This window comes from Neopsephotus bourkii, unplaced genomic scaffold, assembly GCF_033783945.1.
Source record: "Neopsephotus bourkii isolate Nb327-2 ecotype Australia unplaced genomic scaffold, CSIRO-AGI_Nbou_v1 NB_198, whole genome shotgun sequence".
NCBI classification, from domain to species: Eukaryota; Metazoa; Chordata; class Aves; order Psittaciformes; family Psittacidae; genus Neopsephotus; species Neopsephotus bourkii.
Window position 1 is genome coordinate 23,846 of NW_026900711.1, and position 15,619 is coordinate 39,464.

Consider the following 15,619-nt stretch of genomic DNA (forward strand, 5'->3'; position numbering starts at 1 on the left):
GCGCGTGCTGCACGCGCACGCGCACGTCGGGGGCTGCGCGCTCACGCGCGCGTGCGTTGCGTACGCACGCGCCCCGCGCACGCACGCGCACATGCACACGCGTGTCCGCGCACACACGTGTGCCCCGCCCCCCGTCACGTGCCCTTGCACGCGCGTGTGCACCGCCAACACCCCCCCCGCTGTGTACACGCGTGCGCCCCACCGCGCATGCGCACCCGCACCCCTCCGCACCCCCTCCGAACTACAACTCCCATCAACCCCTGCGCCTACTTCCGCCCCTCCTCACCCTTTTCGGGCAAGTGGGCGTGGCCTCAACAGCCGCTGGGGGCGTGTCCCGCCAGCTACGCCACGCCCCTTGCGCCGCTCCCCATTGGCCGTTGTCGCTGGTGACGGCGGGGACGCGGCGCGCGCGGGCGCGCCGGCCTCAGTCGGTGGCGGGGGGCGGCCGCGGGGTTTTTGGGGGGGGTCCCCGGGGGGTGGGGGGGGTTCGGTCTGGTCCGGGTCGGGTCCGGTTGCCCTTGGAGGGGTACGCGGGGACACACACGGACCATGGGAGGCCGAACCGGGACCGGAGCCGCCGCCAGCACCGCCGCTGCCCTGCGGTAGGACCGCCGGGAACATGGCGGAGAGGTGAGGACCGGCACCGCGGGGGGGCAATGGGGGGCTCCGGGGGGGGGGGTTGGACTCTTTGAGGTCCCCCTGAAGCGGGGGTGCGGGGCTGAGCCCCCCCGTTATAAGCGGCTCCCACCCCCTCCCAGCACCCTTGGGGGGGGTTATCTGCCCCCCCATAGATGTTATGGGGGTGGCCCCCCCTTGGAGGGGCTCTGAGGGGTGTTTGCCCCCCCAACACCTCCCAGTTTGGGGGTGTCTGTGGTTTTGGGGAGGGCAGGGGGTGTTCTGTTTGCGTTTATATGGGGGGGGACACGGACCTTATGGTGGGGGGGGCAGCAGCATCCCCCTTCGCTCCGCTGGGTGTAGCTTTGGAGCCCAACCCCACCCTGCTGCTGTGGGTGCATGGGGGGGGTGAATATTCCCCTCCCCCCCCCGGTTTTGGTGCATTGGGGGTGGGGGTCGAGATGCTCCCCCCTCCTGGTTCCCTGTGGATGCGGGGGGGGGGGGGGTGGATCCCAACCCCACCCTAATTTCCAGGGGGTGCTGGTGAAGGGGGGGGGTGGATCCCACCCTCTGCTCCCTATGGAAAGGCTGTTTCCCACCTGGCTTCCCTTTAAGGGGGGGCTCCCCATGGAGGGGGCTGGATCCCGCATTCTGCTCCCCATGGAGGACCTGGTTCCTTCCCTGTGGGGGGGGGGGCTGGATCCTATATCTTCATAGGGGGTTATGGGGGGGGCTGGATCCCACCCTCTGCTCTGTTCTGGAAGGGCTGGATGCAATCGCATCCTGCTCCCTATGGATGCTTTATGGAGGGGGGGGGGATGATCATTGCATGGGCTGGATCCCTCTCCATGGGATGCATCCAGGGGAGGGGTTTTTATGGAAGTGCGAGGTGTGGCAGAGCGAAGGAGGGTGCATGGAGCCGGGGGGGGGGAGGACAGGGTGGTATTCCAGTGGGTGTGGATGCAGGGATGCGCTGGGAAGGGGGTGCAGGCAGGGATGGGGCTGCAGCAGCGCAGGAGTTGTGGTGTTCGTGCTGGAATTGGGGCTGTAACCGCTGTTTTGGGGGGGGGGTCCCTATCCTTGCTCTGTTCTGCTGCTTCCCTGGCTGCAGAAATGGGGATGGGGAATTCTTCCCTCCCCTCCTTGGTGAGAGCAGGAACCAACCCTTGAGTGACCTCTACAGAGAAACCCGCATCAACTGCGCTCCGGTGCCTCCCTCACCTGACAACTACCCTAAGGATGCTTCCCAAAGCACGTTTGGGGAGCTCGGGGGGGGCTGAGGGTGGGATTTGGGTCCCTGCAAGCATCAGGTGGCTTGGACCAGGGATGCGCCGCTCCTGGGTGCCTCCAGAGCAGGCTCCAAGCGCGATGCGATGCGATGCTGGGCTCGGTGCCCCACTGGGTGGCTTCTCCCATCCATGGGGTGGCTGGGGGGGTGCTGATCTCCTCCGTGAAGGCGGTAGCTGCAGCTGAATGTTAATGCATCACATGATGCTTGAACCCAGCGTGATTGCACCTTGCTGCAAATCTGTTGCTGAGAGCTGGTTCCGTTGGCGCTGATGGATGGATGGAGGGGGGGGGTGACACCCTCGCAGCTCCATCCTCTGGCTGTGGGAAGTGCCTCGTTGCTGCTTTTGGGGAGGGGGAGGCTGATATTGGGTGTTTGGAAGGGGGGGGGGTGTGAATTCGGTGGTGGATGGGAGATCTGGGCTTGTGCTCGCAAGATGTGGCTGATAAATCATGGAATCATGGATAGTTGGGGTGGGAAAGGGCCTTAGGATCATCCAGTTCCAACCCCCCTGCCATGGGCAGGGACACCTCACACTAAACCATGGCACCCAAGGCTCTGTCCAACCTGGCCTTGAACACTGCCAGGGATGGAGCATTCACAACCTCCCTGGGCATCCATTCCAGTGCCTCAGCACCCTAACAGGAAAGAATTCCCTCCTTAGATCCAATCTAAACTTCCCCTGTTTAAGTTTTAACCCATTACCCCTTGTCCTGTCACTACAGTCCCTAATGAAGAGTCCATCCCCAGCATCCCTATAGACCCCCTTCAGACACTGGAAGCTGCTCTGAGGTCTCCACGCAGCTTCTCTTCTCCAGGCTGAACAGCCCCAGTGTTCTCAGCCTGTCTCCATACAGGAGCTGCTCCAGCCCCTGAGCATCCTCGTGGCCTCCTCTGGACTTGTTCCAACAGATCCTTGTACTTTCTATGTTGAGGACACCAGAACTGCACACAATACTCCAAGTGAGGTCTCACGAGAGCAGAATAAAGGGGCAGGATCACCTCCTTCGACCTGCTGGTCACGCTCTTCTTGATGCAGCCCAGGATACGGTTGCTTTCTGGGCTGCAAGCACACACTGAAGCCGGCTCATGTTCATTTTCTCATCGACCAGCACCCCGAACTCCTTCTCCTTGGGCTGCTCTGAATCTCTTCTCTGCCCAGCCTGTAGCTGTGCCTGGGATTGCTCCGAGCCAGGTGTAGGACCTTGCACTTGTCATGGTTAAACTTCATGGGGTTGGCATCAGCGCACCTCACAAGCGTGTCAAGGTCCCTCTGGATGGCATTCCTTCCCTCCAGCGTAGCAACCGAACCACACAGCTTGGTGTCATCGGCAAACTTGCTGAGGGCGCACTCAATCCCACTGTCCATGTCAGCGATGAAGATGTTGAACAAGACCGGTCCCTGAGGGACCCCGCTCATTACTGGTCTCCAAATCCCTCTTGGAGTTCTCTTCCCACATTGTTCCATGCCATACACATCTTGGCTTCTCCCTTCCATATAAAACACATCCACTTCTTCCTCATCGCTTAGGATGGGTGCAAAAGGGAGGACACAAGACACCAACCACTGTTACCCATCCTCAAAGCACAGACCCATGGGGGTTTGGGCATCCTTGCCCATCAGCAACCAGTAACTTCTTCTATGTTGGCTGCTCCATGTGCTCTGTGGATCCAGAGCCACATTCCCAGTCTGAAATTCGGAGTCCTGGAATGGTTTGGGTTGGAAATGACCTTAAGATCATCCAGTTCCAACTCCACCCCCCCAGTCCACTCCATATGGGTTACTTTACCTCTGTGCTGGAGTTTGAGGTGCTGATGGCTCATTCCAGCAGTACCTGGGCTGTATTTTCAAGTCTACTTGAGTCTTTAATGTGAATCCAAATGGCTTGGGTTATGTGAATACCCTTGGGAGAGATGGTTTCAGTGCTCTTCTTACTTCAGTGCCTAGCTTTGGGCAGAAAGGTGTATGTCGAGGCCCTCATTCTCTGATGCTTCCAAGGGGGTGTTCCCACTGAAATCCATGGTTGCTGTGCTCTTCCTGCTGCAGATCAAGCCAAACCAAGGGCTAGCCTGTCTGCGAGCCACATGTCTTCATGTAGCTCTCCCAGAGGAGCTTGGAGATGGCTTCAAAGGAGCTCTTCAAAGGGAGCTGCTAGCGAGACATCAAGATGTGCCAGTGGCTTAGAAAGAGGGGAGGGAGCGAGCCGCTGATGAAATGGGTCGTGCGGATACTGGTGCTTGCAGCTGGGTGTTGGTGACTTATTGTTCACTTCCTCTGAGGAGCCTGTAACTCATTCCGTGATCTACATGGCTTAAATTAGGTCATCAAATACCTTAATAAGAGAAGCAGAAATGCCACAGTCCCCCCTGAGCTACAGCTCCAAGGGAGCAGAGATGCAGCCGGTTGGACACGAGCTTCGTAGCTTGCAGCTGAATAAAAGGTGGTTGAAAGATGCAGGAGGAGGCCATGAGGATGCTCAGGGGCTGGAGCACCTCCTGTATGGAGCCAGGCTGAGAACATTGGGGCTGTTCAGCCTGGAGAAGAGAAGCTGTGTGGAGACCTCAGAGCAGCTTCCAGTGTCTGAAGGGGGTGCAAGGATGCTGGAGAGGGACTCTTCATAGGGACTGCAGTGATAGGACAAGGGGTGATGGGTTCAGACTGAAACAGGGGGAGTTCAGGCTGGAGATAAGGCAGAAGCTCTTCCCTGTGAGGGTGCTGAGGCGCTGGCACAGGGTGCCTATGGAAGCTGTGGCTGCCCCATCCCTGGCAGTGTTCAAGGCCAGGTTGGACACAGGGGCTTGGAGCACCCTGCTCTAGTGGAAGGTGTTGGGGTTGGAGCTGGATGAGCTTTAAGGTCCCTTCCAACCCAACCCATTCCATGATTCTATGATTGGTGACAGGAGCCACTTCCTACCATGGCTGCAACCACAAAGTGGGTTTGATGGTTAGTCCTAGGTACCTGTTTAACAGTGGCACTGGGTGTTCTCTGCCCCATCTTTATGAAGGTTAATGGAGATAGGTTCACGTACCCTACCAAACGTGGCAGCATGGGAGCAGAGAGGTGATACAGGTTGTGTACATGGCAAAGATGGCTTTTCATTCTGATTTAAAAGGAAATCATTCTTCTAGCCTGTACTGGGAATCTGGGTCCTTGATTGTAGTCCTAACTATATGGGTGGTAAGATAACTAGATCTTGAAGCAGGAATATAGGGCCTAGACCTGATGGTTGAGAAAGATTCTCCAACCTGTCAATTAGTTGTCTGGAAGCCCTACATTTTAGGTAATGGAGATGAATCCCACATTCTTCCAAGATAACAATACAAAACAGAGTATTTTATGGAATACATGGCTTGCATAGGGAAATATCAACCATGGTCAGTTTGAGAGGAGATCTCCTGGGTATGCCCTGCACAAGGGCAGAGCTGCTCTGCCACGATCTGGTGCATGGTTGGTTTGATTCCCTGTTTCTGTGGCTGATCATCCACATTAAAAAACCTGGGAAGATGGGGGGCAGCCCCACCAGCCTGTTTGTACATCCCTATATATATATATATATATATCCCAAAATCCTGAAGCTGGTTCTGGCAGCATCACTGTATCATGGAATGGGTTGGGCTGAAAGGGACCTTAAAGCTCATCCAGTTCCAACCCCATGCCATGGGCAGGGACCCCTTCCACTGGAGCAGCTTGCTCCAAGCCCCTGTGTCCAACCTGGCCTTGGGGATGGGGCAGCCACAGCTTCTCTGGGCACCCTGTGCCAGTGTCTCAGCACCCTCATAGTGTAAAAGGTCCTTTTAAAGATGAGCCTGGTTCCCTTGGGTAGAACCCCAGGGAGGGAGTTATCTCTGTGCTTGTTTAAAGCTTTGTGAGGAGCTATCCCAAGGAATTAGGTGGATCCAGGTGGATTTGGACGTGACCTGCTTTGGTCTCAACCAAGTCTTTAAGCTTCACGCCATCGATTCGTGCCACCCCATGGTGTTGTCACCTGGGATGTGTGAAGTCCTGAGCTGTGCAAGCATGCAGCGTGTTGGTGTAGATGACTTCCCCTGCAAAGTCATTGCTTTAGATGGTGACCAAGGAGCCGCTCCCTAAATCCCTGTTCTAGGAACATCCCAATGTGGCTTCTCCTTGCCCGGATCAAGTGACCTGCCCATTATTTCTCCTGGGTCAGGCTGCTCTGACTCCTCAGGCTGCTGAAGCTGGAGACCCAGGGCAAGTTCTTCTGGGTGAAGCTTCCAGGTAAGCTATAATCTAGATAGCAGACATCGTGTCTCAGGAGTCTTGGTGTGAGACTGGTTTGGGCAAGGCTCAAACCCTCGTACCATGCTGGCAATCAGCTTGTATTAAGCCCAGAGCCTTGTGGTGTGTTGTTCCTCTTCTGAAAGATGAAGGCTTTGGTTCACTTTTGGTAACTTGGGAACTTGATGCAAGGGGCGATGGGTTTAAGGTGAAACAAAGGAGGTTTAGGTTGGAACTGGGTTGAGCAGGGGCTGGAACTGGATGAGCTTTCAGGTCCCTTCCAACACAAACAGTTCCATGATTCTACGGATATAGAGTTTGAAACAAACAAAACCCAACAACCTTTAATGAAAGCACCCAATAAACCCCAGCCTGCAGGGGCTGGGCTGATGCCAGGACTAAAAGTGATGGATAATGTTATAGGGCTGCAAGTTCCTGACACTGCAGCAGCTCCATGGAGGGGCTTGGCTCCGCAGGGATGGACCATACATCATCCTGTGTCAGGTCTGGGGGCTTGCCTGTGCCCAGTGCCCCTGCACAGCAGTGTTTTTATGGGATGCTGCTTTAAACAGGCTTAGGCCAGACAATAAATATGAGCAAGAACGTCATCCTGGCTGCTTGCTGAAGAGCGCTGCAAATGTCACCATGACCTCTTCCCTCCAGAGCAACTCATTTCTTCCTCTCCTCAACAGCGATGCTTCGCATCCTGCTTTCTTGCTCCAGTGATTATTCCCTTACATGCTCTAGATAACGCATTGAAGCTGGAAAGGAAGAGACCTTTCCTCTTCCTCCTCTCAAAAAGAAGCCTGTCCGGTGCAATCCTGCTCTTTTCCCACTCGGCATCTGATCCAGGCTGGCTGGTTTTAATCCCAAGGCACGAGCGAGGAGGGATGGACGTCCTCCAGGTGCTGGGGGGAAGAAGTGGAGCACTCAGCATCTGCACCGTGCCCTTGGAATTCCTCCTGGACCTGCTCCCTCGGAGCTGCTTTGCTCTTCCCAGCCCCTGGCTGGAAGTGAAGGAACCCCACTGAGCTGTTGCAACGGGAGAGCCTCGTGTCTCTGGTTCTTCATCCTTCGCTGTTTCTCTGACCTTAATAGAGCTGGTGACTGGGTTTATTCTCTTCCTCTTGCTGCTGGGGCTCTTCCTGCCCTTTAAATGTTCTCACAAACAGCCCTGCAAGAGGCAGTCCTTATGGAGGGCTGATTCTTAAGGGGTCAAACGCATCGCTGTGGCTTTAGGGGGCTGGAGCAGCTCCTGCATGGAGCCAGGCTGAGAACGTTGGGGCTGTTCAGCCTGGAGCAGAGAAGCTGCGTGGAGACCTCAGAGCAGCTTCCAGTGTCTGAAGGGGGCTACAAGGATGCTGGAGAGGGACTCTTCATCAGGGAGTGCAGTGACAGGACAAGGGGTGATGGGTTCAGACTGAAACAGGGGAAGTTCAGGTTGGAGATAAGGAAGAAGCTCTTCCCTGTGAGGATATGGGGACACTGGCACAGGGTGCCTATGGAAGCTGTGGCTGCCCCATCCCTGGCAGTGCTCAAGGCCAGGTTGGACACAGGGGCTTGGAGCAAGCTGCTCCAGTGGAGGGTGTTGGGGTTGGAGCTGGATGAGCTTTAAGGCTCTTTCCACCCCAAACCCTTGTATGACATTGCATGAGCACCATCGCAGCTGATGAGCAGGCAAGTGGAGATCCCCATCCATCTCTGCGTTTTCTAATGGAAAATGAAATGAAAAATCACATTAAAACCACTGTTTTCAACTTATTAAAGTGTTTTTAAACTCTAAATGGGAAGGAGATGGGAATGGGGAGAGGGGACTCGTGAACTGTGACGTGTGGTGACCCAGGGGTGTAATTCTGAGAGCAGAAACCACTCGTCCTGCAGCGAAAGATGTGGAAATTTCTGATTGTTGATTAACATCTCATAAAACTCGCAGCCAATGAGGCCTGAAATAGGCTGTCAGAGGGCGAGGAGGCTTTGCTTATTGTATTTTACAGACAGGGTGATCCTGCAAGGGTTTGTTCCTGGGTTGAACAGTGATTGGAGGTTATGTATCAGCCGTAGAGCAGAGATTGACTTCTGGCTGTTGTTGAAGTTTGCTGACTCTTTAAAACACAGTTTGACTGTGAAGAATGCCCTTGCTGGGATGAAGGGGAGGTGTAAGGAGCAGGGATAAGTGATAACTGGGCTGGAATGTGGCATAGAGGGAGGATGGCAGGGGGTTGACTCCTCTCGTGGCCACCAGTGACTTAGCCAGGCTTGGACCAGTGTTGGACCTAAAGGTGGTTTGAAGTCTCCTCTTTTGTGGTGCCCTGTGTAGGGACTGGGGGGTTGTAATTTGGAGGAGAAACCTCAGGATGTACTGGGTAAAAACGCAGCATCGGAACTTAGAGTTTCTGACCTGGCTGTAGGATGGGAGCACTGTGCATGTGTGTGGGGAGGGGTTTGGGTTGGAAGGGAGCTTAAAGCTCATCCAGTTCAATGTACAGGGACCCCTTCCACTAGAGCAGGGTGCTCCAAGCCCCTGTGTCCAACCTGGCCTTGAGCACTGCCAGGGATGGGGCAGCCACAGCTTCTCTGGGCACCCTGTGCCAGCGCCTCAGCACCCTCACAGGGAAGAGCTTCTGCCTAAGAGCTCAGCTCAGTCTCCCCTCGGGCAGGTTCAAGCCATTCCCCTTGGCCTGTCCCTACAGGCCCTTGTCCCAAGCCCCTCTCCACGTTTCCTGCAGCCCCTTTAGGCACTGGAGCTGCTCCCAGGCCTCCCCAGAACCTTCTCTTCCAACGCTGATGCCATCCCTGCTCTACAACGGGAAGAGACCTTGATGTTTTCCATAGCCATGCAGTAAAATCCCACTGGACTCTGATCTCTGCTCGCTTCCCCATAACTGGTTCTGACCACGCTGTCTCCACCAAGCAGCACAGCAACACGTCACAGTCGAAGCTCAGTGCTGTCCTAGGGTAGTGAGGCACTGGAATAGGTTGTCCAAGGAGGTTGTGAATGCTCCATCCCTGGCAGTGTTCAAGGCCAGGTTGGACAAGGCCTTGGGTGATATGGTTTAGAGCGAGGTGTCCCTGCCCATGGCAGGGGGTTGGAACTGGATGATCTTAAGGTCCTTTCCAACCCTAACTATTCTATGATTCTATGTGGTGTGGCCCCTATAGAAATCACCCATGTCTGGTCCATTCCTGCTCCCATCGGATGCACGCAGCTTCTGGGCTGCCTCTTCCCGAGGTGGTGACATCTCCCTGTCTGCCTCGTTGCCTTCCTATCGATCTTCCCTGAACGTAAATGGCTTCCAGAGGCAGCGTGCTTGGAAACCCAAGCGTTTCCCCATGTACAGGCAGCTGGAGCTGGAGCTTTATGGCCTTTATTGATCTTTCCATGGTGTTTCTTGCAAGCCTGCGAGCGCTTCATGCGTGCTTGGGAGAGGTCATTGCACTGGGTGGCAGAGTGCCACCACTGAGTGACTGCAGTCCCTTCCAGGAGAGAAGGATGGGCAATAGGGGGGTGTGGAAAGAAGGGTAGGATTGAGATTACCTGAGTCTGAAGGGGGCTGCAAGGGTGATGGGAAGGGATGCTTCGTCAGGGGTTGTAGCGATAGGACAAGGGGTGATGGGTTCAGATTGAAACAGGGCAGATTTAGGTTGGAGATAAGAAGTTCTCCCTTATATCCAACTTGCAAGGCCAGGTTGGATGGGGCTTGGAGCAATCTGCTCTAGTGGAAGGTGTCCCTAAGCTTTAAGAGCCCTTCCGACCCAAACCAGTGCATGACCCTAAGTGAACCCAGGTTGTTTAGACCGAATCATCCCTCTTTGAAGTCTAAGTCCTTTAAAAGCCTAGGAATGAAGCAGCAACAGCAGTGTGCTGAGACATGGAGTTTGGGCTCGAAAGGCAGAGTGCTGCTTCTTGAAGAGCCTGTTTTGCTTCCTTTGGTTCTGCCTGCGTTGGGTTGGGTTGGGTTGGTTCTTGGTGTCCATCTGTTGGATTACTCACCGCGGGGAACGCGGCTCAAGCTCTGGAGGATGTGCAGATGTATCATCGGTTTTATTAGTAATTAAGCTGCCTCTTAAGTACTTTCTGAGTCCTGAAGTTGGCTTCCTGGCTGCTGCTGTTTCTGCTTCATAAGCTGCTTTGCTGCCTTTAATCTAACGTGGGTGCATCCGTGAATCCACAGCCCCTCAAAGGCTGGGACAGGAGTAAATCCTATAGAACCTTCTCCATGTACTGCAGTGGCCAAGGCTTTAATAGTGAGGATACAGCAAAACCACAGACTCCTCTGACTCTGGCAGCATTTCCTGTGGTCAGGAGCATTTGGGAAGAATTAAAAGGAAAAAGGAAAAGACAAACAAGGAGAATAATGCCTGTTGGGAGCAGAGGAGATGAGGAATTTGTGCTACGCGCATCTCTGACCGGATCAGCAGGCTCTTGGCGAGGCATGTGGTTTTCTTCCTAGGAAAGCAATGGGATTTGGGTGGAATGAGAATAAAGCAGGTTGTTTGCTGAGGCTGCTGGACTTGGACTCGCTGCTTTGCATCCGTTTGGCTACCTTTGACTGCTGCTGCTGGCTGCTTGGGGTGTTTTAGTGGAGTTGGGATCATGTTTTGGCCTTTGCTGGGGTTCAATCCAGTGGCTGTGTGGGGAAGGGAGCATGAGGAGGAGAGCAAGAGGTTGCTGGAGTCAAGGACATCCACAGCTGAACAGCTAAAGGAGCCATCCCCATGGTAAGCTTTCTTCTTACTGCAGTTTTCTATCCGAGGCAGGAAGGATGCTGAGGTCTCAGTGGTTTGAAACCCCTTTGCAACATCCTGATTGGGTTTCTTGCCTTTCTCCTTCATGGCAGTATATAGAATGGTTTGGGTTGGAAGGGACCTTAAAGCTCATCCAGTTCAATGTACAGGGACCCCTTCCACTGGAGCAGGGTGCTCCAAGCCCCTGTGTCCAACCTGGCCTTGAGCACTGCCAGGGATGGGGCAGCCACAGCTTCTCTGGGCACCCTGTGCCAGCGCCTCAGCACCCTCACAGGGAAGAGCTTCTGCCTAAGAGCTCAGCTCAGTCTCCCTTCTGGCAGGTTAAAACCATGCTGCTTTGTCCTATCACTCCAGGCCCTGCTCAAAGGTCTGTCCCTATCTTCCTTATAAGCCCCTCTTAAGCATTGGCAGGCAACAGTTTGGAAGGGTCTCCATCCAGAATTATGCACTGGGACTGTTGGAGCAACCACCCCCAAAGGCCTCTTTCTGCCTGTTTCCCCTTCTCGTGCTCTGAGCTCTCCCAGTGGCATTCCAGCTCTGGTGCAGAACTCAGAGGTTCTGGACCCCAGTGGAGTTTCCTGATGCAGTCTGTGCTGCGTGTGGGTGAGGACCTCTGCATGATGGGCTTGCCTGGGGTGAAGGTCTTGGCATTGCTGTCTTGGAGCCTCCCATGTAGATGATACAAGGATCAGAGTAGCATCACTATGAGTGTGGCTTGATGCAGTGGGGCATCAAAAGCCTATAAGGAGCTCTTTATTTTGCTAATTTCAGCTTAAAAAGACTCTCGTTCCCCCCCAGCCTCATCCAAGGCTGCAGAGAGCATTTGCTTCCCTACTTCCACCTTCTGTGCCATTTCCAATGGATGCTGTTGACTCTGTGAGGCAAAATTGCAAATGAATCCATCAGCATTGCTTTCTTTTAGAGCTTTTTCTTTTCCCCTTTCCAGTTCTGCAGATCGACCACCTCCTGAATGTCACCTTGAGGGATTCATGTTGCAGCCTGGCTGTGCATCAGATATAGGGATGTAGGTGCAGCACGTGCTCAACAAGTAACCCTCCATGGGAAGGAAAAGTGGTTTGGAGAACGCTTTAGGACGTTTTCTGGTTTATCTATGTTTTTGCCTTATCTAACAGGAAGTTCTCTAGGCCTTTTGCTCAAGGTGAGTAATGTGCCTCGAGCTTCAAACCGTGACAAGTGCCTCTGCAGCAATTATTTTGCTGTCAGGCTTGTGCTCACCTAAGCACTGCACCTTTCTTCTTCAGCTGGAAGGGAGAAGATGCTTGGACAGGGTTTTCCATCAGAGACAAAGGTGGGAATGAGTTCTGTAGGAAGAGGGGACTTGTTCTGAGTGTATGAATTGGGGTTATTGAGAAGGTGCAATGCCTGCCTTACCCAGAACGTGTTCTACTGTTGGGCTTCAAGCTGAGCCTTGACAAAAGGGGCTTTCCTATGAGTTCTTAACAGTGTCAAAATGTAGGGTTTGGTACTGGAGGTTGAAAACAGCCAACCATGTTCCCAGGCATGACTTAGAGCAGATAAGGAGGTTGGGGAGGGCTTGTGTGGAGAGAGCTATGGGAGGAACATGAAATAAGCCCTGTTTCCCCCCACTGCATTGTTCCTTCATCCCCAGGTTGGCATCTGAGGAGATGACATCAAAACAGGAAACCTAACATAGAGCCTTGCTAGAAGCCAGGCTTGGTGTGCAGGAGGAACAGGTCTGGCAGCAGAACCCGCTGTTGTCTGATGCTCCTCTATGTAGGAAGCATCTGGTCCAGACCTGTAAGCCACAGGTTGTATTCGTCTCGCTTTGGCTGCCTCATTCCATGGGGTCAGTGCTGATAGGTGCATTGTGAGCATTCATGGCTGTTACTCCCATCTGGAATACTGCATCCAGCTCTGTGGCCTCCAACACGAGAGGGACGTGGAGCTGCTGGAGCAAGGCCATGGAGATGCTGTGAGGGCTGGAGCAGCTCTGCTCTGGAGCCAGGCTGAGAGAGCTGGGCTGGGGCAGCCTGGAGAAGTGAAGGCTCCTGAAGGGGAGACCTGAGAGCAGCTCCAGTGCCTAAGGGAGCTACTGGAACTGCTTGGAACTGGGTGAGCTTTAAGGTCCTTTCCAACCCAAACTGTTCTGTGATTGCTCACAGCGGGATGTGAAACAGAGGGGACAACTCTTAGGCTCAGCCCCTGTATCTGCCTTGTAGCATCTCACGCCAGGGTGCCAAAATGAAACGGTTTTCTTTCATTATCAACTATATGGACAGTTACACATAATGCTTGCAGGTCTCCAAGCTAACGCATGGAAGCTAACTGCTTCCATTCTAAAGCCTTGCCCCCAGGCACTGGTATAGGGTGCTTTGAAGCATGCAGTTACACTGCCAGACCCAAGACTTACCTATAGTACCCAAGTAGACTTGCTTTGTGTGTCAGTCTCCCTTTAAAACTAAACCCCAGAAAGGCTGTGTTTGTTCCCCTATTTTAAAGTCTTAATGAATGATATTTCCACTGCACAGGGGGAAAATTTATACAGCGTTATCTGCAAGTGTGTTTTTTAGCCACGTTATCCACGTGCTCCGAGTGCAGATGGAGAGACATATGCCAGGAGTATCCAAAAGTACACGGATTTTTGTATTTTTCCCTATTGCTAAAAGGATTCAAATGGATCCAGACCCCTCCATTTGCTTAGAACAAACCTTGAAGAACAACCCAGGACATTCACTGAAGAGACAATCATGGAATGGTTTGGGTTGGAAAGGACCTTAAAGCTCATCCAGTTGCAAGCAGTTCCAGTAGTCATTTAGTCACTGGAGATGCTCTAAGGTCTCCCCTCAAGGGGCTTTCTCCAGGCTGAACAAGCCCAAATAGTTAAGCCTTGAATTCTGATTCCCTTCTTTGTCCCCTTTCTCAGACATGGAAGGTGCAAAATGCCTAAATAGGGAAAATTGAGGCTAGAGCGGTGTGTTTGGTAAACTGGTGCCATGAACAGATGTCCTGGCATTGGATTCATCCTGGAGAATCTGTCAGCTTGGGAAATGGACCGACAGAGGCTACTGCAGATCTGCACATTGAAGTAATTAAAGGTTATTGATGATTCATGTATCTCCACCCACAGAACAGTGATCCGAGTGCTGCTTTCTCTGCTCGCAATCCGTTTCAGACTCTCCGGTAGGGTAGAGATCATTAACCCTTGGGATTGCCTGGAGCACTGCGTGGGGCCCACAACACAAGAGGGACGTGGAGCTGTTGGAGAGACTCTGGCGGAGGCCATGGAGATGCTGGAGCAGCTCTGCTCTGGAGCCAGGCTGAGAGAGCTGGGCTGGGGCAGCCTGGAGAAGAGAAGGCTCCTGAAGGGGAGACCTTAGAGCAGCTCCAGTGCCTGAAGGGGCTGCAGGAAACCTGGAGAGGGGCTTGGGACAAGGAATGCAGGGATGGGATGAGGAGGAACGGCTCCAACTGGAAGAGGGAAGAGCTAAGAGATGGGATGCTGGGAAGAAGTTCTTTACCATGAGGGTGATGGAACACTGGAAGGGGTTGAATGGAGAAGCTGTGGCTGCCTCATCCCTGGCAGTGCTCAAGGCCAGGTTGGACACAGGGGCTTGGAGTACCCTGCTCTAGTGGAAGGGGTCCCTGCCTGTGGCAGGGGTTGGAGCTGGATGGGCTTTAACGTCTCTTCCAACCCAAACCATCCCATGGTTCTCAGCATTTTTGCATCCTACCCCAAGGTGGGCCTTTGCCTTTGGTGTCTGTCACATCCCTGCTTTCACCTTGTCTCCACTCATTCAGCTCAGTTTTGTGTGGCTGCTGGTTTCTTGCCTAGCAGCAGGATGTGTTTTTTTAGCAAAAACACTGTCTTTGCTCTAGAATATTGTTTTATTTCCCTTGATCCTTCACTATATTGACAACTTCAAGTCAACGCTCACAGTGCTGACCTGCAGGTCTGAGTACGGGCATGCAGGATTTACCCCAAAGTGAGGAGGTGCCTGTGTGTGTCTTCATCTCGAGGACATAGCACTGAATTTAGGCATATTTGGGGCAGTTCTACTTCATTCCCCCTGCACTGATTGTTTTACAAGCAGACATCCAATGGGGTTTAGCCAGCGATTTGAAATGCTAGAAGTTATTTGGCCATCTGTTGATCGTGATTATTAAGAGGCATTGGTACCATGTTAAGATACCAAAACTGAAATTAATGACTCCCAGCTATGTTAGCTTGGTCCTCAAGTGAATGTATGTCATTATGGTATGCAGCTTGCTTAGATTGCAGGATTTCACAGCTAAACCCCCCAAAAAACCCTTGCTTCAGTTGTGATTTGCTGCAGAATTGCGTCATGGAGGCCTTCAAACTCTGAGGTTTGGTACCCTGAAGCCATCCATCCACCCCAAAAGGAACTCAGCCCCTTGAGGTTTGGTGTCCTGAAGCCATCCATCCACCCCAAAAGGAACTCAACCCTTTGAGGTTTGGTGTCCTGAAGCCATCCATGCACCCCAAAAGGAACTCAGCCCCTTGAGGTTTGGTGTCCTGAAGCCATCCATCCACCCCAGAAGGAACTCAGACCTTTGAGGTTTGGTGTCCTGAAGCCATCCATCCACCCCAAAAGGAACTCAGCCCCTTGAAACAGGGAATAAAGTGGGGACCTGGGGTAGTATCAGCTGCTTTTTAGCTGTGATTCCCACACCTCTCTGTGGGATCATACGTGTGAAGGGCCAGGAGCATCATTCCTGAGCTACATTT

The 15,619-nt window shown here is 53.3% G+C and overlaps 1 protein-coding gene across 3 annotated transcripts in view; it reads left to right on the forward strand.

The window, feature by feature from the left end:
- Window positions 1-544: 544 nt before the first annotated feature.
- Window positions 545-15,619, forward strand: part of ARHGAP39 (Rho GTPase activating protein 39) — a 118,701-nt gene continuing 103,626 nt past the window's right edge. For all 3 annotated transcript variants that reach the window (XM_061344268.1, XM_061344270.1, XM_061344269.1), the window contains exon 1: window positions 545-630. In XM_061344268.1, coding sequence (XP_061200252.1) covers window positions 620-630 — 11 coding nt within the window. In that variant the 5' untranslated portion in view covers window positions 545-619. The remainder of the gene's footprint in view (window positions 631-15,619) is intronic.